Here is a 23,572-nt window from a genome sequence, read left to right as displayed (position 1 = left end):
TGAAGTCAATATTAACAATGCCTTTTCCCTGTCCTTCCCTTGGTGGAGAGCCTGGGACGAGGCAGCAGGGAAGTGTCTATCGGTTCCAATCTCTTCTGTTGAAATCTGTGTTTCCGAAGTTCCCTCCACCCCCAAGCAAGTACTGTGGGGTGAGGTGGGGGCGGGGCTGTGTGCCACTGAGCTGAACCAGCAATTGGTGCTGCTATTGATAGAGCTGTAAGAGAGAGTGCCCGGGGCAGCCTGTGTTTCCTTCCACTCTTGGCTTGGAAAGGATTGACGGGTGCTTGCCATGGAAGGTAGCTGAGGCTTGCCAGAGGCAGAGACTTTTGGATGTATTGCTTGTTGCCTTGGTAATAGGAGAGAAGAGGACAGGGGAACTGTGCAAGGGCGGGACCTTGAGGAGTTCCTTAAAGAGCTAACAATTTCATCCTCACTCAAAACCCAAGGCCAACACTTGATCCCAGCCCTTCTGTGTTGGACTTGGAGGCAGAGAGGGGACCTGTCAGCTCTGATGCCATTTGCTGTGTAAGCACAGATCATTTCCCCTCCTCCCCAGGCACAAGGGAAGAGAGAAAAGGGAGAGGGAGTTTTGACAGTTCGGATTTCAAAGAGCACAGGAATAAATATTAAACCTGAGTGGGATAAAGAAAAATATGTGTGGCCTGGGCAGGATGCAGGATTGAGAGCCCACAACATTTTGTGCTGCTTGAAAAATGAATGAATTTCATTCTTGCACACATCTATGTTGAGACTATTCAAACATACTTTTTTATTTTTAAATATTTTATTTATCTTTACTTTTAATGATTGTATTTGTTTTTAGAGAGAGGGGAAGGGAGGTAGAAAGAGGAGTAGAGAAACATCAATGTGTGGTTGCCTCTTGCGTGTCCCCTGTGGTGGACCTGGCCCACAGCCCAGGCATGTGCCCTGACTGGGAATCGAACTAGCGACCCTTTGGTTCACAGGTGGGCACTCGATTCACTGAGCCACACCAGCCAGAGCTAGTCAATCTTATTAATATGCTAGCGCATATATGTAAAACCAGACATTAAATTTTAAAAAGCTTTTACGTTGTGTTTGCTTTTACACACTTGCAAAATTCCCTTGAGAGACTTTTACTGCATGGATTGTCTTGACTGAGGCTTTAACAATATATTTTCAATAAAGCTTGTCCATAAGATGCCTATTTCTCTTCCTGGCAAACCTCTTTATAATAGGCAAAAAGGTTTGTCATTACTCCAAAATCCTTTGAATTATACTTGAAATTAGGGTCATCTGCCTCAAAAATTTTTATTGCTTAGTTGATGAGTAGGCATGAAAGCATCCAAATGTTTTGAATGTTTCCATGGGGACTTCTTCAGTGATCATCAGCACTTCCATTTCAACACATCAGACGAGTCTGAATAACTTGGATCAGCTTGTCAACATTGGATAATTGGTTTGGCTTAATGAGGGACAACAGTGTTGGGTACTCAATTATTAGAAATTCACAAATATGAATTTTAGATATTACCATGTGGCTGTTTCTCTCTCTCTCTCTCTCTCTCTTTTTAGCATAGCACAAGAATACCCCACATAAATATGTAAAAAATGTTTGATTTTAACATATGTTTCAGTTTTTTATATTACCACAAGCTTAGTAGCTTTAAACTCAAAATTATTACTAACAGCTCAGTAAGTGAGGAGTCCTAAATCATGGTGTCAATAAGGTAGAATTACTTCTGAGGCTCCAGGTGAGAATCCATTTCCTTGTCTTTTTTGAGCTTCAAGCATCTACCCACATTCTTTGGCTTGTGGTCCCTTCCTTGTATCACTCCAACCTCTGCTACCATTGTTACATTTTTTTTCTTTAATTGTGACCTTCCTGCCTCCCTCTTTGAAAGGTGCTTGTAATTATCTTGTGTGCCCTGGAAAATCTAGTGTAAACTCCACATTTCAAAATCCTTAATCACACCTCAAGTCTCTTTTGCTATGAAAGGTAATAGTCAAAGGCTCTGGTGACAAACATGGGCATCTTTGGGATGGGGCACTAGTAACAAACCATTATTAACTAAAGAAAGCCAGAAATGGTATGACCTCCTATATCCCTGAAATGTTAAACCCTCACAGTTCATTTCTGATCATGACTTCCTGTCTATTACCCTCATTTCCTTGCTATATCTATTTTTGAGACTTACTGAGACTGTCAATTTCTGGATCATTTTGTTGTGCCCCAACATTGATCCTCGTTCTTTCTTCCTCAGTTCCAGACCCCGTGTGCATCCTTCCAACCACCCTTCATGCTCACTGGCTTGTCCTTTTGTAGGACCTTCTCTTCTAAACCAAACTTTCAGCTTCTTACTATGCCTGTTGTGGTTTCTTGGAGAAAATCTGTAAAAGCTCCTTGTTATCACCAAGGTAAATTCCTGATCTCCAGCCTTTCTGGGCCATCGGTGCCACCCAGAAAGCCTTCTGTGTTTTCTTAGTCCGTGCTGCCCTCAGGGTATATTACAAACTCCAGCTCCTAGTCAGTTCTCTCACTCTCGTCAGGCAATTCTTTGGGGAGTAAATTTCAGCCATCAAAGAGAAGTCCATGAACTCTTTTTTGTCTTGCAAACTCACTTCCAAGGATACTTCTTTCTCCTTTCCTGTGACTGGGGGAGGTGTTCCCATCTAAGGCTAACCCAGAATTTTTACCAAGATTTTTCACATTTGATTCATATTACCCTTATAGCTTCTGTTTTATAGGTATAAGTTCTGTTTTTGAAGTGGTATTCTGCAGTTGTTACCTCTTCTTTTTTACAATATACCAATGTCGGAAATTTCACTGAAACAGCCCTTGTCCTACATACAGAAAAATCCAAAGTACAGTTCATCATCAAACTCCATCCCAGCCTAGTTCTCCAGGTTTCTTAAATACAGAAATGGTGCTAACGTTGTCTTGAACATATCTGAGATGATTTTGTCTCAATTACTCCACACTACGTCAGTTGCAAGACCTGTATATTCAAGTTCCTAACACCTACACACACACACGTGTACGTGTGACACTTACTTTCCTCATTATATTTTATATAATATTGTTTCCTAACATATATGTTGTACATAAATGCTACATGCTTTTTCCAATTCCTTATTATAGGATAAGCTCTTCATCTATATTTTATTACATTTATTTTATTCCTTTTGGGAACATTTCATTATTTAATATATCTGAAAGTGTATGTATGGTGTGTGTGGGTGTGAGTATGTGGTTTAAGGGAGCAATCTGGTTTTATTTTACCGAGTCACTGTTCATTTGTTGCAGCACTATTTAATCACATATTATGCCCTTACTAATCTGAAATGCCATCTTTATTGTTTACTAAATTTAGACACACACACACACACACACACCCAGGGGCAGGCAAAAGTAGTTTTACAGTTGTATGTGAAACACAGTGTGTATTCCTGAATTATTATTTATTAATTATTGTATTATTTTCCATAGGAACAGCTGTGAACCTACTTTGGTGTCTCCCTCCCCCGCCCCCAACACACAGACCTGCTTCTGGGTTTGCTTTCTATTTTGTTGATTTTTCTATTTTTGAGTCATACCATTCTATTTTAATTGTTGCATTTTTATTTGTTTTAACAGCACAATATACTTTTAATTATTTGTCTTCTTCAAGATTTTTTCAGTTGTTTTTTACTTGCTTATTTTTCTGTTAAATTAAAAAAAACAACTTTGGCAACTTTGAAATGGAGTTATATAGCACTTATAAATTATTTGAAGGAAGAAATGAGATCTTCAGAATAAAGTCTTCTTTTCCAGAATTTGGTATATCTTTTCATTAATTTGCCTTCTAAAAAGACCCTGAAGAGAAAAACCATGATTAGATCAATGGCAATTATTATTTTATAGTATTAGGCTTATGTTGCTAGTATTTTCCTCTGTGATATGTGAAATTTTGTGTTCTAGTTTTATTTTGGGAAATATGTTAAGTCTGAAGGATAGTATGAGAAGCTTTTCATTGTTCTGCATCTTTAGTACCATTTCCTGTTAAGTGTCTTTCTATTAATTTGCGTTAGTTATTTGTTGATTTTCTTGTTCCAGAAGTTGGGCTAGAAGCACATTCTCCCCTGAGACTGTGGGTGTAGGGTTGGTCTTTACACTTGTGCACAGAGAAGAGGGTAAAACGCAGCTTCCTCCTGAGAACTGATAGGGGAAAGCGGGGAGGTTCCCAGCCCAAAGGAGAAACTGCTGACGATTTTTTCCTCACCCCTTAGTGCTCCTAGAGCAGTAGGCAGAGTCACCTGGCGCATCGTGCTCCAGGGCAAGCTGACTTTCTGTGAGGGGTCAGTGGCGGCAGCAGCAGGAGCAGCAGCTCCTGGTCGACGGGTGTCTTAGTGCATCACACACACCTGGGGACACCGCCCTGGGCGTGCGTAGGGCAGGAAGGATGGCCACGGTTCCCGGGCCAGGGTTCCCAAAGCAAAAATGACCCACCACGAGAAAACCAATCCAAACCCCGAATCTGATGACATAATTGTATTTCAAACAGCAGTAAGGCACACATTCAAGCTGCTATTCTATTAATTCAATCCGCTTTCTATCTACAGCCCGCAGGCGTCGGCTTCTTTAGGTATCAGCTTGGTGGTCAAAGTAAGAAAGTGTTATTTGCTGGCAGAGATGGGTAGTCACTGGATCCCTGAGGAATTGTCCCAGAAACTCCTTACAAATATTCCACTCCTTGAGGTTTCCACTTCTGAGAGTCATCTGGAAAAATGGTTTCCTTTTAAATGGTGGTTTTGCTCCTTTCCTGTTATTTGTTAACCACATTTTTTTTCCATTAATAACATCAATTCTATAGTTACATAGTTACATAAAACTTTTTTTAAAACATAAAACTTTTTCTGTCCAGGTCAAAATATAACTTATTTGATGCTAGATCTAACATTTCCAAACACCTCAGAACAATAATAGTGTCATAGACATCTATTTCTGACCTGAAAATGAAATGCCTTTGGTTTTTGAGATGGCAGTTTCTTCTCGTGATATGAAATATTTTTGAATTACTAATGGTATTATTAGAAATAAATGTTTAAATTTCTTAAGTGCTTTAGAGCAGCTGTGGAGAAAATCACGATTTTTTATTTTGTGCATTACTGAGACACGGTTTTTAGTAAAAAATCCTAGTATTAAGCCATCCTTGAATTTTTAGAATAAATCTTATTTATAGTTTTGAAAAGTTATTTGTGTACTGTTGGATTGATGTTGCCAGCATTTTAGTTAAAGCACGTGATTTTTTTTCTTTGCTGTGTTGGCTTTACTTTTTTAGGGTTATATTAACTTTGAAGAATAATTTGGGAAGTGTTTTATCAGTCTGTAATTTTGGAATGATTTAAATAACATGAGATTTGTTATTTGAAAGTTTTCAAGAACTTGCTCATAAAACACTTCAGATCCAACTCCTCTTTTGGGGATAGTTAATTGAACACTAAAAAATATCTTCTGTGACTGTCAGTCCATTACAGCTTTCTAACTCTTACTGAATTTATTTTCCTTAAAAACTGCACATTTCACTGAGTCCTAAGAATTTATAAGAGCTATAAAATATATTTTTATAGTTAGAAATTTGCTTCACATCTGTGCTTATATTTGTCTTTCTCTTTTCAGTTAACATATTAGTAACTTGCATGTTTTAATGCTATTTGTATAGATGAGATACTATAATAACAATTTATCAACTCTACTGCTATTTTCCTCCTACCTTACATAATTTCTGCTTTTATATTGTTTCTTCATTATATTTCTCTAAGATTTTATGTGTTTTTACTACATATTCTGCATTAGTATTATTTAAAACTATTTATGATCAAACACTTTGTAAATTAGTTTTTTTTCCAAAAAATGATTCTTTTTGGATTTATCAAAAAGATACACATTTTTACAATCATCAAACTATAAGAACCAGGTTCAGTAAACCCATTTTCAACAGGTAATAGAAACAAAGTCAGAAAGGAGACACCAATGTTGTTAGGGTGTGAGGTGTGCCATGCAGATATCAGACCAAGGGTTGCTTGGTCTTTATTAAAGTTACAGTTTGCATTTAGGAAAAGTTCCACAAGGTTAAACCATTAGATCCAAAAACACTCAGGGATTTGACTAAATCGACGTACTTTTTACTAATATTGCCTGTTTGAGGCATCTGTGACATTATTGCAGTAAGAACCATCCGCTGCATTTCCTCCAGACTTACACACTGTGGCCCAGATTCCTTATCCCAGCCACCTGGGGAAATGCACGGATGCCTTGTTCCATATCTGCCCCTTTGGTTTTCACAAATTGCTCAACAAGAAACACAATAGAATTTTATTCTTTATGGTATTACATTGCACACATTAAAATCCAATGACCCATTTTAGTTTTAAAATCCAGAAGAGGAAAAAAAAGATGTTATCATCAATCATGAATTTGGAAAGAGTCCTTTAACAAACAATGAGGGGGAGTTATTTTGGAAACAACTGGATTCTATTCTGGTATAGTGTGTTTCTCTATAAAAGGTGCCCTCCCTCTGGGGCCAGGAGGTGGAGGTGGATTTGGTCCAGTCCTCTGAGGCTTCCTCCCCTGCACCGCCAACGCCCAGGGGTAATGAGTCTACAGTGGCGGCTCAATTCAGCTTTTTCATGTAGACTTAGATCTCATTCCTGTTTAGGCTTCTCTTTCTCTTCTTCCATACCTAAAACACAGGCAGAGTACTTGATTTGAGTATCAGATGAAACTAGGAGCAGCTTTGCCAAGCTGCTTAAAAAAAACAACAAAAAAACCTCTCTTCTCTGGATACTTCTCATCCACGCTCCTGGACCCCCCCCCCCCCCCCCGCTTCTCTCCAGCTGAGAAGGAAAGTCCTTTGCGGCTTTCTCCAGAAACTTGCTCAGTGACCTCCCTCCCCACCCTTTTCCACCAAATCAGGACAGAACATCTCTGGGGCACACCCAGTTCTTGTGGCTTCTGGGAGCGAGGGACTCAAGTGAGTCCTGGACTCACTGAGTTTGCACAGAAACCCCGACTGGGCTGCCGTGTGACCAGCTGCTAGCGACAGGAGGTGTGTGGCTGATGAGTTTCTAACTGACTGTATTTATCTATTTATTTTTCAGTCCTGTCTCTTTCTAAGACAAAGACTCTGGATTTTTAAAAGTCAAGAAAGATACACATTTTAAAGCTCATAGACAGCTCATTAGCCACAAGAACTGTTTATATCCATACCCATTTGTGCTTAAACTTAAATTTTCCCTATGTTCAACCTAAGCTTGGGAGAACTATGTTTTTCTTCCTGAGAGACTCATAGGGATTGGACCAGTAAGACCTCTGTCTGTTGTCTGGAGTGAATAGTTAATGATGTTTCATTTTCCTGGAGATGAAAATGTTCAAGTCATTCTCATGAATTAAAGTGAAATCTGGCAGATGGCTCCCTATTTCTTTCTTTTCTAGCTAAAGATTTTTTTTTCCTCTGATACTAAATTCTTAAAGATTTTTTGCTGGAACAAAAGAAAAACTGAGTGCTGCTTAGAAGGTTTTGTTGGTATTCTTTTGTAAGTTGCAAGCTCTCTGAGGGCAGAGTCCTTACCTGTCTTATCCTGGATTATATCCCTAGCACGTAGCATAGTGTCTGTCTCACAATAGGAGCTCAATTAATTTTTACTGAATCAATTAGTAAACAGTAAACAAAGAGGAGGCCTCAGCAGGCTGGACTAGTAGGAAAATGGAACAAAATAAGGAACTTCGCAATATAAAAAAATCATGAAGCCTAACCCCAGAGGGTCACCATGATAGGGATTCCGTTAGGAGAGGCCCCCCGCCCCCCACATCCCGGCTCCTAGTATGTGTTTTCTGGGGTCAGGGCGGTGGCAGTGGAATGTGGATAACATGCTCTGAACAGGTGTCCTTAGACATTCTTTTAGGTTTGGTTTTCATGACTAAGGAACTGGCAGAGATCGGTAACACTTTTTCCAAAGTAATTCTCAGAATCATATTAAGGCAAACTTCAAATCGAGGAGTCATGACATCTAAAGGGAGGAGGGGGAGGGCAGAGGGGAAGGCAGGGGATGCCTCAGTTGTTGGGTAACCAAGGCAAAGGCAGAAAAACACAACACAGATTCGGTTCAAACAGCCCACATGACTTGAGCCTCCACTTCATCCCATGTTCGTTCATCCCTGTGGAGAAGCTATTGGGAGATAACCGCTTGCTTTTCTTTTTCAAGCCTGTTTCCTCCTAAGTGTTTTCCTGCAGATGGGTTGACTTGGCAGCAAGAGTGGAATCTTCAAAAGCAGGGGTGGAGAACAGGGGGTGTTCACTGACCCAGACAGGGAAAGTGGCTCCCCACCTACTTTCGTTTGGCAGCTTGGAGGTAGAGGGAAAAAATTAGACAGCTGTAAATAATATTTGGAAGAACCAGAGGTATAATTTCCACACAAATAGCTGAAAGAAACCTGTCCCAAAGCTGAGGCAGGAGGTGCTTTCGGGAGGAGAGAGGAAGAGCTGATTGATACCGAGAGACTCAGGCGCCTGTGGTTCCCTCCAGGCTGGGGGAGGGGCGCAACCGGAGGGCAGGGCTGGGACATCACTGCTGGGTGGGCAGCTGGCAGAGAAGGGAGGTGCAAGTTGGTGTCACGTTGGCCTGCTGCTGACCTCCTTTGTCATTTTGTCTGCTTTCTCTGTCCTCGCCGCACCTTCTACCCTCAGACCTTTCCATTTCTAGTCATATGAAGTTTGACTTTAATAAGACGGCACATTGGAATTGGAATAAATTTTTAGTTGAAGTATGGAAGTATTTCGGCTGTTGTAGGTTGAATTATGTCCCCTACCAAAGTCACCTATTGAGGTCCTAATCCCCAGGACCTTAGAATGTGAGAGAAGGCCAAGGATGTGGATGCACAACTGTTTGCTAAAGTGATTAGGCATGTGGCCTGTGAATCCAATTAATCCTCTCAGCAGAAGCCAGGGAAGACCTGTGGGGGACCCTCTATCTGATGATTTGGACCCCCATAAATTACATGGAAAGCCAAAAGGGTTTTTTGAGAATTTTGTACCAGCAGAAATCCTGACAGCATAGACTGGAAGGGGCGGGGTGAAATGAAGGAATGACTTCAAAGGCATTTCAGGGGCTGGATCCTCTTTGGTTTCAGAGGGTAGGGCTGCTGCCCAGGGCCAAGGATGCAGGGCCACAGCCCCCCTCCTCAGGAGTCCTGAGGACAGGACATTCAGCCAAAGAGGATCATTCTCAAGCTTTGAAATTGAATGGAATTTTCCTTGCTAGCTTTTAGAGTTGGTGAGGAACCATGACCCCTTTTTACCCTGTGATTTTTTTCTTTTGGAAAGGGAGTATATATTCTATGCCCGTCCAACCATTGTATTTTGGAAGCAGATTACTTTCTGTCTGGGTTCACAGGTTCACAACTGGTGTGCGATGTTGCTTTGAGATGAACAAGACTCCCAGTTTTACTCATAGGTGATTTAGATAATATTTAAGGTAAGATTTTGGACTGAAGAGGGTGGAAAAACTTTAAGAGTTATTTAAGGGAGTATATTTTGCGAGAATGAAGGGTATGGATTTTGGGGGCATAAGGTAGAGTGTTATGAGCTAAATTCTGTCTCCCTAAACCTAACTCCCAGTACTTGAAGAATGTGACTGTATTTGGAGGTAGGGTCTTTACCAAGTTAAAATGAAATCATCGGGGTGAACCCAAATCAGATATAACTGATATCTTTATAACAAAAACAAATTTGGCCCTGCGGCTGGTATGGCTCAGTTGGCTGTAGCATCATTCCACAGGTCAAAAGATCATGGGTTCAATTCCCAGTCAGGGCACATACACAGGTTGTGGGTTTGGTCCCCTGTCAGGGCACATATGAGAAGGCGACCAATTGATATTTCTCTCACACTGATGTTTCTCTCTCTCTCTCTCTGTCTCTCTCTCTCTCTCTTTCTCTTTTCCTCCCTATCTAAAAGCAATGAAATTGTCCTTGGGTGAGAATAAAAAAAATTAAAAAAAGAAATTTGGAGGCAGCCTCATATATAAGTGAGAGTGCCATGTGAACATGAAGATAGCCATCTACAAGCCAAGGAGAGAGGCCTGGGGAAGAGTCTCCCTTGCCGTCCTTAGAAGGAACCAACCCTGCTCAGACCATGGTTTTGAAAAAAAACAAAACAAAACCCTTAGTTTCACCATTCATTTTTAACTTCTTACTCAAAGCTGCTAACGTGTAATCTTCTATTAATGTAGATTGGATTTTTTTCTCTCCTGGTTTTCAGGCCACCTTCTCTTAGAAATAATAGGACAATGGCCAATGAGTGTTGGAATCAAGCCAATTGAGGGGAAGCCGGCAGTCATAAATACTTCCTGAATAACATATATGGGACAAATATAGCTTAAGTGAAATATGGCCTTTCTCCAAAAAGCAGAGAAAGTTTACATTTAATTTGTTATTAAAAATTTTTTTATCCTCTCCTGAGGATATGTTTATTGATATTTAGAAAGAAAGGAAGAGAGAGACAGACAGACAGGCAGACATTGATATGAGACAGAAACATTGACCAGCAGCCTCCCTTCTGCGCCCATGCCCCAACCAGGGCTCGAACTCATAACTTAGGTATGTGCCCTGACTGGGGATTGAACCCGCAATGCTTTAACCAACTGAGCTACTCCACCGGAGCACAATGTATTTTTAATATATTTTGAAAGTTAACTAAATATTTTAATAGGTTAATTAATAGAGAAAGATTACTATTCCCATTGAACAGAAAGGAAAATTATTAAAATATAATTTCTGGTCCCTCAAGTTATGGCCTGAACTGAATAAAAAATTTTGACACTTTTTCAAATAGACCACTTATTCAAATCAAGACAGCTGCTGGGAAAAGAAATGCTCAGATTCCTCTGGGCCATTTAACATGCTTTGAAGCATACCATCTTAGAAGATCCATGCACAAAAGAAATCTGATTCAGTAACCATGCAATGATTGTTTTATTTGTCTAATTAGATTACGTTCCTCGCATAGTGTCTGGCACAAAGTAGGGAACTCAACGTTTGTGGAACACAGATAATTTTTTGGTGATGTCTAGAGTGGTCTCTAAAGTCCCCAAGTCATCTTGCCTTTGGATGTATTTTCATGCAGGACTCAAATCTCTACACATCTTTGCTGTTGCTTTTGCCACCTTCCCAATTTTATGTTATCTTGCATACACTTTGGACAGATTTTGCACAGCTTGGGTAAAATTACATGCCTTGCCGGGATAGAGGCTCTGCCATAAATAGAAACAAAAGAGAAATCAAATCGGAGGTTAAAAGACTTTATGCAACAATGAAGTATTACCCTTTACTGCCCGGACTTTTCTGCCACTTCAGCCTTTGGACATGACAGTCACTGGTGAACCACAGTGGCCTGAGCCTTCTATGCTGCTTAAAGGTCTAGCAGAGGTGGTGAGATGTCTCTGAGGCTACTGCACCCAAGGAAAGGATGATGTAAAAAGTGGAGATCTGGGTGACTTCTATAGACTGGTTACATTTAAAGATTTTATTTGTTTATTTTTAGAGAGGGGAAGGGAGGGAGAAAGAGAGGAGAGAAATATCGATCGGTTGCCTCTTGCACAGCCCCAACTGGACACCTGGCCCACAACCCAGGCATGTGTCCTGACAGGAAATTGAACTGGTGACCTTTCGATTCGCTGGCTGGTGTTCAGTCCACTGAGCCATACCAGCCATGGAGAGGTTGGTTATACTTAATAATTTATCTATTTAATTGGGGATTCTTTAGCTAAGGCAGTCTTTTATTAATCAGAGTGAACTCCCTATCAAATTTTATAGACACACTTCTTTTCTCTTAGATTTAGATAATTTACTGGCTAATAAGACAAAGTGAGTAATAAACCTTTCAGGTACCTGCCAGGAGCTCTTAAATTAACGCTGTTTTTATAAAAAGGTAGGTCTTCCTAAGTGATTCTGTGCCACAGTGGAATTTTCCTTTGGTCTCTGCACACACTTCTTATGACAGGAATTCTCTTGTTTTATGCTCCCCTAAACAATACTTACTTTTCTGTGTATCCCAGATATAGCTGTTCAGAACTTCTCCCAGAAGGTACAAAAGGTTCATCAAGATGGTTGTAAATGCAAAGAAGGTGATTCTGGCTCCTGGGCTAATGTGTTCCAGGAACGGGTACACCCACATCCCGGTTACGTGATGTATCCAACACACCCTGTAACGGAATTGCAATGGAGACAAAGACAGGAGTTACTCTCACGTCAGGTGTCGAAGCTGCTGATATTACAAATATAGACCCCCCCCATTCCAACTATTCTTTCTTCTTCAATGTCAGCCACAGCTTTGTTTCTGACACTTAGGAGCTACCAGAAACTTTGTTGTTGTTTGTTCATTTGTTTTCACTCTGAAATAATTTTAGACTCACAGAAAAGTTGTAAACATGGTATAGAGAATTCTAGTATGCCCTTTGCTCAACTCCCCTGCATGTTAATATCTTGTATAACTGAAGTACAATTACTAAAATGGAGCAATTAACAATAGTACGTTACTACTAGCTGAACTGCAGGTTTTATCTGGAATTTCCAGTTTCCCATTAATGTCCTTTATCTGGTCAAGGGTCCCATGTTGTACTTAGTGGTCATGACTTCTTCATCTCCTCTAATCTGGCAGTTCCTCAGTTTCTCCTTGTCTTTTCTAACTCTTGAAGGGGTTTGGTCAGGGATTTGAAATTTTTTTGTTTAAATACTGTTATACAATCTTCTTAATCTCTTCTCTACATAATGAAATGTTGTAGCATTGGGCAACCACACTACAGTAAACCTAGGTGAACATGCAGCGGAATCTAGCCACCCTGCCTCCCAACTAGATACATTCACATGCTGACAGACCCATCCTTTAATCTCGGGATACCTGACTTCCCACAAGCTGATCCTTGGATCCCAGATGTCTTTCTTCCTTTTCCTTTCCTCCCTTCCCCCTCCTCCCTCCCTCCCTTTCCTTCCCTTTCATCCCTTTCTTCCTTTCCTTCCTCTTCTATTTTGCTAGTACATAGTTGTAATTATTCTATGTATGTCCTGGAGATTTTTTTTTAGACTCAGTGGCAATACAACATCATTAATATCTACTGTTTTCAAAAGTTTAGTTAGAATAATTGCATTATTGGTTTGGTTCTGACACACAGCTAAGAGTTATTTTCCAAAATATCACCTGTTGTCAATTTTGAACACTAAATAAAATATAAAGAATTTATGGATGGCAATAAAGATTACTTTTTCCACCTCTGTATTTTGGGGTCATTTTCCTTATTATGGTTTCACTCCTCTTTAAGCAGTTTATCTACATATATAATATACGAATTCTGTCCAGAAGGTATCCAGACATGTAATATGAAAAATAGAGACATTTATTGAAGAAGATACAAAGTACAAGAAACATTGTACATAGGACATGACACCTCAGTCTCCTTCAAAGCAGGCACCTTGGGACCTCACACAGTTCTCCTAATCACCATCAGTTGCCCCACTGTATTTTCCTGAATCCCATTGATGGCCTGAAATCTCTTCCCTTTAAAAGGTGATTTTGGTTTTGGGAAAAGCCAGAAGTCACAGGGCACCCAATCTGGGCTGTAGGGGGGCTGAATCATCTAGGTGATTTTACGTTTTGCCAAAAAACCCTGCATGAGATGTGATGCATGAGCGGGCACATTGTCATGATGAAGCTGCCAATCACCAGCTGCCCATAGCTGCGGCCTTCTGAATCACCTGAATCGTTTCTGTGAAGGAATGTTCAAGCTTAATGAAGAAGGTGATGCAGGTTCATCGCTCCACTCGCTCAGTCATTTTGAATGCCATGGCCACATAGTGCACATGCGCACTCAATGGTGTTTACCGCCTTCCAATGACTAGTACTGTGAAGCTGTTATTGTTCATGCAGGTGGGTTACAGTCTACCCTCCGCGGCTGCCAGGTTACACTGATGTTGCACAAACCATCCTTGTTACATTAACAATGGCTGAATTTTTTCTCGACAGACCGTGTGTGTGTGTGTGTGTGTGTGTGTGTGTGTGTGTGTGTGTGTGTGTGTCTGTGTGTATACTTCATCTGAGTCCAGAAACCAACCTGGGATCTTTCCTCAGAGCTTGTAGTCTCAGTAAGGGGGACAGCACTTTCACCTGAAGGAGGTAAAAACTGATTCTGGGAGGGTGGTGAAGAAATCTTACTCTTTTTATCTATAAAGCACAGATACATATATACACAAAACCTAAATATACAGTTTATCTGTAGTATTAAAAGTTCATGGGCCCAACAATTCCACTCCCAGGTTTAGAGCCAAAGGAACTGAAGCAGGGACAGAGGTATTGGTATAGCCATGTCCACAGCAGCATTATTCAAAATAGCCAGAAAATGGAAACAGCCCAAGTATCCATCAATGGGTGAATGGATGAAGAAAATGTATATACATGCAACGAAATATTATTCAGCAGTAAAGAGGAATGAGATTTTGATATATGCTACAACATTGATAGATGCTGAGAACATACTAAGTGAAAAAAGCCAGACACAGAAGGACAAATATCATATGATTCCACTTAAATAAGATACTAGAAGAGGCAATTCATAGAGACAGAAAGTGTAATAGAAGTTACTAGGGGATAAGGGGAAGAGGGGAATGGGGATGTATTGTACAGGGGGTTCAGAGCTTACGTTGAAGATAATGGAAATATTTTGGGTATAGGTAGTGGGGATGGTTACATAACAGTGTGAATGTATTTTATGACTCTGAATTGTACACTCACAAATGGTTAAAATGATGAATATTATGTACCGGGTGTGGTAAATGTAGTTTTACAGTTGTGAGTAGGTGAAACAGAGCTTTTGTATTATTATTCATGAATTATTGTATTATTTTTAATATGAGCAACTGTAAACCTAATTTTTCCCCACCCTGTATATTTCACCACAATAAGGCATTTTCATGGGGTGGAGATTAGGGAAAAATATCTAAAAAGTTTCCTTGGTTGGTGGAGTCAATAAAGAGAAACACTGCCTTAGAGGGAAGAGGTGGTCATGAGATCCAGCCAGGCAGCTTGAATAACTGGCCAAACTAAAATATTTTACCAAAAGAGGAAGCCAAGCTAGTCTTTATTTTTTTAAAGACTGAAGCATTTGTGAGAATTAGCAGAAATTCAATGGTTGGAACTGGCTCTATTTTCCAAATATACCCAACTTATCTACTTCTCACCGTGGCCGCCTCTGCCATCTCAAGTCCTCACCACCTCTCCACGGAACCATGCCAATAGCTCCCTTTACCCAGAATCCTACGGGATTCTGCTGCATAATATTGTTTGTCCATAAATTAGAGGCAATTTTATCCTCCCAATCTTGTCTTAATTAGTGTAAGAAGGTGTTGTAGGCCCACCGTGCAGCTTACTAATTTTCATTGAGATAGTATGCAATATCCCCAAAATATAGTACCATAAATCTATAATTGACTTTGCAAATCAACTTATAAAATAATCTGACTCACTGTAAAACTGCTTCCTCAATTAGGCAAGTAAGAGCAATCATGAATGCTAGTCATATTTTTAAATACCTGTTCCTGGTATTCTTTCTACTTGCTTCGGGAAAATGAAACTTACATTTGCAACTTTTGGTAACGTATCTGATGCCAGGCCTCTAGTCTTCAGACACTGTTTGCAATGTATTTTTGGTCTGTATGGAATCATGACACTGAATAGGTAACCATGACCACATCCCATCTATTTGTAGATGATTCCTAAATATCTATTTCCAGCCTTGACCTCTCCCTGAACTCCAGAGTTCTATACCCAGTTGCCCACTGTGCATTTCTACTTGGAGCATCTCTAATATAACATTTCCATGACGTCATCATCATCCCTGCATCCTAGTTTCTGCACATTTCAGCCCTCCCCGCATCACCAAACAGCAAACATATGCCTCATGTATCTTTCACCTCTTAAACTGATGACTGCTCTGTCACCCTAGTAGTAGCTTGGGGGAGAATATGTGCTTTAATATGATATATAATCCCCTTTAATTGATTTAACCATCTTATAAAGTATGGTTATCCCCATGTCACAGATACAGAAACTGAGAGTAGACTATGGACCTTGTTTAGAAAAACGGGAAAGGGATGCATATCTGATTTCTCGTCTGCTGCACAGACTTGCTTCCCTAAATGAGGCATGTTCACTGCCTCTAAAAATGACGTGAAAGTTTTATTTTTAAAAAGTTTTCTTGACTTAGTAAGCCACCCAGCCATCTCAGACACAGGAGTCCTGTTATGTGGGATTTCACCTGGACTGGTGCGAGTGATGCATCCTCTTGTCCCAACAGGTTGTGCTTTCACCGTTTGTTTCCTTGATATAATCAAGGCTCAGTTCTCTGCACAAAAATGACTCATGGGCTTGCTCATCTTTTTGTGGAGAGTTCTTAGTTGACTTTCAATTTCTAGCTCAAGTTAAGGCTGCCCGGTCTTAATGCCCAAATAGCTTCTGCTTAATGTAATGATACCAATTTTAATTTTAGCCTAAAAATTGATAACCATGGTGTGTTTGTGTGTGCACACACACATGTGGGCATACATATATGAGGTCTGTCTGGAAAAAGTCCAGCCATTGTTAATATAATGAGAATGGTTTGTGTGACATCGATGGAACCTGGCAGTCAAGGAAAGTGGACTGGAATGCTCATGCAAGAACAATGACAACTTCACTGTACTAGTCAGTCATTCTGGTAGATGCCATTGAGTGAGCATGTGCACTGTGTGGTCATCACATTCAAAATGACTGAACAAGTATAGCCATGAATCTGCATCAAATTTTGTATTCAGCTTGAACATTCCTCTCTTCCCTTTCGTAGGTGCTTTTAGTTTTGGGGAAGGCCAGGAATTGCAGGGCACCAAATGTGGGCTGTAGTGGGGCTGAGTCACCTGGGTGATTTGATGTTTTGCCAAAAATCTCTGCACAAGACATGATGCATGAGCAGTCACGTTGTCCTCATGAAGCTGCCCATCACCAGTTGCCCATAACTGTGGCCTTTTGAATCAACAGAATAGTTTCTGTAGAGGACCTTGTATATGCGCATGTTATAATATCATAAGACTTCTGGGGTGGTCTATTTTATTAAAGGTACCTCCAGTGCCATTCACTTGAATGTACAACTAAAAACAACATTTATTAATACTTCCTGAGTACTGTGATTGACACTAGGGATACAAAAGTAAACGAGGCAAAGGTGATTCATGTCTTCATGCATTACAGTCTAATGAGGAATACAAATATTAACAGGGGAATAACCAGTGTAGTAGAATTAAGAAAAGATTAAGTAGAGGATGTCATGGGTGCTCAGGGATCATTCCCTCAGTTTTTGGGATCTTACACTCACCATCAATCTTTCTTTTTCTTGTGTATTCAGCTTCCTTTCAAATCAATTTTTTCACAGCCGATAAATATGCTCAAATGTCTTTCATGAAAGCACAACAAAAACTTTTCCATCAGCTTCACAAATATTGATCTGTATCTCTCCTCTTCAAGAGCGAAGTTCCCCAGTGAGTCTGCACTTGCTGATTCCATGTCTGTCCTCTGTCCTCCTCTTCCACCCACAACAGGCAGGCTTCTGTTCTCGATAACCCACCCAAACATCCTGGCTCTCCGACCTCGAGCTCCCCTGATGCTCCTCCTACGTCTGGGGCTATTCTTGGATCTTTTTGAAAGTTCCCCCTTCCCTACCCACTATTAAAGGTTGCATTTCCTTAAGGTTTGGTTTTAAAACATTCTTCTTATATTGTGCATTCTCAGTTGAGCTGATTCATGCCCGCTGCTTCCTGTCTACTACTTATACATAGATACCTCACAAATTTATGTCCTATGAACAGTTTACCAAACAGTCCTCATCTCATCCCATTTTGCACATCATAAAGATATGTCAGTCTTGATATACCTGCAGCTAATGACGTGCTTGTTTCCCTTAACCCTGGTCCTCCTCCGGCATTCCTTATCTCTGCGAATGGCACTACCTCCATTCAGTTTTTCACCTCAAACCTGAGAGTTACCTTGGTTACTTCCCTCTCTTTCAGCACAGATTTTCAACCCATTACTTTGTCTTGTCAAGGCTATCTCACACATCTCCCCAATGTCTTTTTGTTTACATCTCTATCACCAGCATGGTAATTCGTGCTACAATCATCTATCTCTGTCCAGAGTATTGTCATAGTTTCTAATTTCTCTCCATATCTGCTTTTGTCTCCTTCCAATTCGTCCTTACAACTGCCAGAGGGATCTTTTCAAACCAGAAGTCTGAACACGTTATATCCCTGGCTCAAACCTGTGAATGCCTCCCCCACCCCCGTTGTATTTTGTTAAAGACCCACATTTTTAACAAAGGCGTGAGTGCCCTTCACAGAGTGGCTTCCACCTGCTTCATTCCTCCATATCACACCTGGCTTTTGTTACACTGGCTTTCATTTGGCTCCTTGATTTTGCCATTTCCTTCCTGCCATGTGGATTTTCACATGTTTTTTTCCCCTATCTATGCTGTTACCCACCCCCAGACTCATTAAATTATATTTTGCCTTTCTATCTTAGCTCAATTATAACTAACCACTCATCACTTAGGAAAGCTTTCTCTGGCCTATTAGATTAGGTCAGATTTTATAAGCTCTTTCAGAACCATGAATCTCTTTTATTTTTAAAGCTTTCTTTTTATTAGTACTTAAATTTGAATGGCATATTTATTTGAATAATATTTCTCCCCCTTTAGAATATCCGAATTTTGTGAGGTGAGGGACTGTGTTTATTTTTATTTCTTATTGTATCCTCAGCACTTATCACAAGGCCTGTCACATGATAGAAGAAAGGATAAATGAATAAAACAGCATTTAAGCTGTGATTGGAAGAGTAAGAGTTGATTGAACAAAGATGGGAGACAAGCACTTTCTAGTCAAATGAAATCACATGCCCAAAGTAAGGGAGAGCTTCCAAATCTTCAAGAAGAAAACACTTTGTTGAGATCAAGGGAGAGAGGGCATGAGGGGCAGGCAGGTGCCACACTGTGGGTGGTTTTTTAAGCCATGGTAAGAAATGTAGACTCTATCCCTGTGTAGACAGCAGGAAGCCTTTCAGGGGTATTAAGTAAGTGTGAAACAGATCAGGTGGTCAGGAGAGTGGGTTATTGGAGCTTTAGGATGTTTGCAAGTAGGATGGTTGGTAGCTTAAGTTCAACCAAGAACTGTTAAATGCTGCACATCAGGCTTCTCTACCCCCAACTTCCAGAAGAGCTGGTTGTTAAGCGTTGGGTTGGCCAAAAAGTCCATATGGTTTTTTCCAGAAAATAAAAGACATTTTTTATTTTCATTAATAACTTTGTTGATTTGGATATTTTGAGTATGTCAGCTGTCTCCCATGTGGTAGAACATTGACTGTCCTCAATTAATGTCTCAACTTGATAGCTGTCAACTTCAACTGGTCTACCTGACCATGATGCGTTTGTCCAGTGCGAAATCTCCAGGACAAAATTTTACAAACCACTTCTGACATATTTGGTCAGTTATAGCACCTTTTGCATACACTGCACAAATCTTCATGTGTGTGAGTGTGTATGAGTGTGTTTGTGTGTGTGTGTGTGTGTGTTTCAGTTGCGTTTTACCAAGTTCTCTTAATTCTATTTCCCAAATCAGTACCTTTCAAATTTATTTTATTGTGAATAAAAAATATAAAAAACATCTTGACAAAATAAAGCATAATATGCTGAAAATGTTGCATATTTTCCTCCATCTTCAATATTAAAATGCCTACACAAAAGTTCATCAATTTTAGTAAGTTTTTAAAAAATGCACACTGATATAACAGCAGTCACCATACAATCTAACATAATTGTTCTGAACGAAGTTAAAGACAGCTAAGTGCTACTAGAGTCATCTTACGGAAAAAACGAAACAAACTTTTTGGTCAACCCAGTATTTGCCAGTAACTCACTGGTTGCCAGCATTTAAAAAGAATAGAAGAAAACATAATTGAAAATATCAGAAAGCTTTGCATACAGTGGTGATAAAAATGGGTTTGTGAAACTTTTGTTTCACTTGTTTTTGTGCATTTATGTGTGTACCAACATGCACATTCATGTTGACGGGGTCATGATACAAAAGATGTTTTTTATATTTTTTATTCACAATAAAATAAATTTGAAAGGCACTGATTTGGGAAATAGAATTAAGAGAACTTGGTGATTGTGATTGGGCTTAAGCAGTTAGGGAACTGACGTGAGTTAAGGATTAATCATAGATTGCTGGCTTGATTAAGTGGGTGGAGGATGCTGCCATTTCCTGAGGTAGGGAATGCTGGAAGGGGGCTGGTTTGAGGGGATGAGTTCGGTTTGGACATGTTGAGTTTGAGGGACCTGTAAGATATCCAGGTGGAGATACAAGGCAGTTACAGGGGTTCAAACTGTAGAGAAAGAGCTGATGTGGCAATATAGACATTGGGTGCGCTGGCAAAAAGATGGCGGCTATAGCCCCCAGAACAGACTGAGATCACCCAGGTAGAGGACAGGGTATGAATGATGTGAGTCCACAAGGGAGCCTTGAAAAAGATCAAGATTTAAGGGACAGTTTGAGAAGGATGAAGCTAAAAAAGAAAGGCAAAAAATTGGAGGAAGACAGAAAACTGTAGTGTCTTGAAGCCAACAAACAAATGGTTCAAGGGTAGAGTAGACCACATTTTATAGCATAGTAACTCTGAGAAGAACTGAGAATGATTAGTAAACAGACTTTCCACCTACAAAGTAGGAGCAAGATATTTTTCTGACTTTAGGCAGTAAATGTAGCATTCAAATCTACTTTGGATGCTGAATGGATATAAATGGTTAAATAGTAAGTAAAGAAAAACTGACCTTGGGAAGCTCAGTAGCCCTTTACACCACATGGCCAAATTTCATCCAATCACATAACTCACGAGTTGTGGAGGTCACCGGAGCCCATGAGGAATAGTGACGGAGACATAACGCCCCTACCCTTTCTGGCTTTGTCACCCTACTTTATCCTATTAATGACCTTTCAGTTCTTATGATTAGTTTATTTTGAAGTGAATTTTAAAATTGTTTTATTATTCACATTTTGGTAAGGAGCTAGGCAAGTTGGCAGCCAAGCTCTTAGGTCATAAGACAGATTGGGACAGAGATTCAGTGCAGTAAGAGCTAATATCAATAGCTAATGATATTGAACTCTTAATGACAGGCATTGTACAATTCTTTGGGGAAGGTGTTATAGTAGCACCATGTTATAGATGAGAACACTGAGGCTCAAGGAGGCTCACTACGTGGAGGAGCAGGGACTGGACCTCTGCGGTCCAGTCTGCGCAGTACAGTCCCTGCTCCTCCACAGTGTCCTCTAGTGCTCTGAATACTAGGATGCGATGGATGGGAACAGGGCTCTGCATGGCTTTTAATGTGCTCAGCACCAAAAATAATCCAACTATAAAATCTCTGGGGAAATTTTTTCTTTTTTTCCCCCACGGACTCTAAAAGCAATTCATGCTTATTATGGAAAATGTGTGAAATATAGAAATGTTGCAAGATGCAAGATAAGTCAGTTCTGGTGAAGTTTTAATACAAGACTAAGTCTCTTATAAAACTCAAAAGTCAGATTTTGAAACTTCCCCAGAAGAGAGGAAAACCACTGCAGGGATAAAGTCATAAACACTTCCTTCAGAGAAGGCACTGGCTTACCTCTTAAAAAGCTGTCATATCATGTATGCATTGAGCCTACTGGAATTCACTACACTGCTTGGCAGGCAGTGAGTGTACCTCAGGGTGGAGTGATAGGAGGGATGTGCTTCAGCTTTTCACCCAGGAGGTATCTGTGTGTCTCCCATGGTACCTCAACCCTCATGCTTCTGAAGGATTTTTCAAGGACACATTTGACTTTTGGCTCAAATGCTGACTGTAGGCCTGGCCCTCTCTCTCGGCCTATTCATCTTATTGTAGGGCATTCTGTAGGCTCTTCGGACCATCTCTTCAGTACTGATTGTATGAAGCCTGGTTCTATCACATTTTTGAAAACCTAGAATTCTACTGGAGTCATCTGGAATGAATGTACTCATTCACTTACTCAACAAACATCTCTGGAGCGCCCCCTTTGTGTCAAGCAGGGCAAGCAACAGTGAGGATGCAAAGGTATGTCCATGAGGAGATTATAGGGCAGAGGGGCTGCCAAGACTCCGACTAAAAAGACTGCAGGTCCCAGGGAATGTGACAAAGGACAGCTGCATAGGGATAGAAACAGGGCTCTGGAAACAGTGCTCAGAAAGTTCTCCCTGGTGATGTGTGTGATAGTGATAGAGAATTAATGCATCGATCCACAGGCAAATACCAAATGGAGGGGTCCCATCCAAAGCAGGGTGGAAATATCCTCTAACTCAATTACAGAGATAATGTTAGAAGTCACAGACAGAATGATATGACCCTTCACTTACTGTGGGCTTAATGGAGTTTTCTTCAAGGCACCCTTTTAAGGCACAGTCATCACTTAAGATTGATCAAAGTCTTTCAGATTTTCTTCTTGGAGTGAGCCCAGATATATAGAGGCTGAGAGGCGTCTATGCGTCAGGCTGCCTATGGCTGCGCATCCCAGCAGCCACTTGGGGCCCAGTGCTCAGAAGGGCCCCGTGCTTGGTTTAATGCTCTTTGATCACTTTTGAACAAGGGACTGCACATTTTTATTTTGCACTGACCCCACCAATTATGTAGCCTGTCCTGTCTATGTAGCTGTTGTTTATACTTTGGATCAACTTCTAGCTCATCCATATAGCACTAGTTCACCTTGGATACTATTTAACTTCTTGAGCCTCAGTTTCCCCTTTGGTAAAGTTGTATAAACTGTCTACCTTAGAGATGTATTCATGAAATAATGTAAAGTTCTTAGCACTGTCAACTTACGCTAGGTAAAAAACGAGCAAGCAAAACAAAACACCTTTCCATTACTGCTTCTTATACAGAAATATATAATATTTTTCTGTACTTCTCACACACAACGATGTTTTCAAGGTTACAAGTCCCTCCACCCATCCCTGGGGAAAGGCAAATTGTGTGTGCCTCCCAGACTGAATTCCTGTAGTGAGGGAATGAGGGAATGTGTTTTCCTCCTGATTCTCAGTCATAAATATCAGAGTAATTTACCCGCACAGGCAGGCCGATCATTTACTTCAGAATATTTTTCCTCAACACATATCCTGGCACATGTCTAACCTGGTTTCAAATGATTTACCTCCTTTGAGGCCACTTTCTGCAGCCTACTTGGGTCCTATGGTGGCGTTTCCCTGGAGAGACTTCAATTTGAACTTCCTGTAATAAAATTCATTCCCGTTTTGCTTAACTTGAATCATTTTGACCTTCTCAAAGCATGTAAGTGCCAAACATGGAGTTGACACATTGACCATGGTAGCGAACATGTGTCCTTCCTGAAGGGAAGTGAGGAACACAGTCATCGAGAGGCGCATGGCCCAAACAATCATCAGGGCTGGCTTTGGTAGTGAGAAACCCACGTGTTCAAACTGCTCG

The 23,572-nt window shown here is 40.4% G+C and overlaps 1 protein-coding gene across 2 annotated transcripts in view; it reads right to left on the bottom strand.

Annotated features, from left to right (window-relative positions):
* Positions 1-5,915: 5,915 nt before the first annotated feature.
* AIG1 (androgen induced 1) overlaps positions 5,916-23,572 on the bottom strand; it is a 216,759-nt gene continuing 199,102 nt past the window's right edge. The window contains exons 5-6 of one of the 2 annotated variants that reach the window (XM_054570054.1): positions 12,054-12,217; positions 5,916-6,701 (exon numbers count right to left, since the gene is read on the bottom strand). In XM_054570054.1, coding sequence (XP_054426029.1) covers positions 6,664-6,701; positions 12,054-12,217 — 202 coding nt within the window. In that variant the 3' untranslated portion in view covers positions 5,916-6,663. Of the gene's footprint in view, positions 6,702-11,011; positions 11,267-12,053; positions 12,218-23,572 lie in introns of those variants that run through there. The other variant, XM_054570055.1, reaches the window with a different exon arrangement.

Source organism: Pteronotus mesoamericanus, unplaced genomic scaffold (assembly GCF_021234165.1).
Source record: "Pteronotus mesoamericanus isolate MK-2021 breed Mesoamerican mustached bat unplaced genomic scaffold, CSHL_Meso_final contig_20, whole genome shotgun sequence".
Lineage (NCBI taxonomy): Eukaryota > Metazoa > Chordata > Mammalia > Chiroptera > Mormoopidae > Pteronotus > Pteronotus mesoamericanus.
The sequence above is the reverse complement of the archived record's forward strand: the minus strand, read 5'-3'. Positions and strand labels throughout refer to the sequence as shown.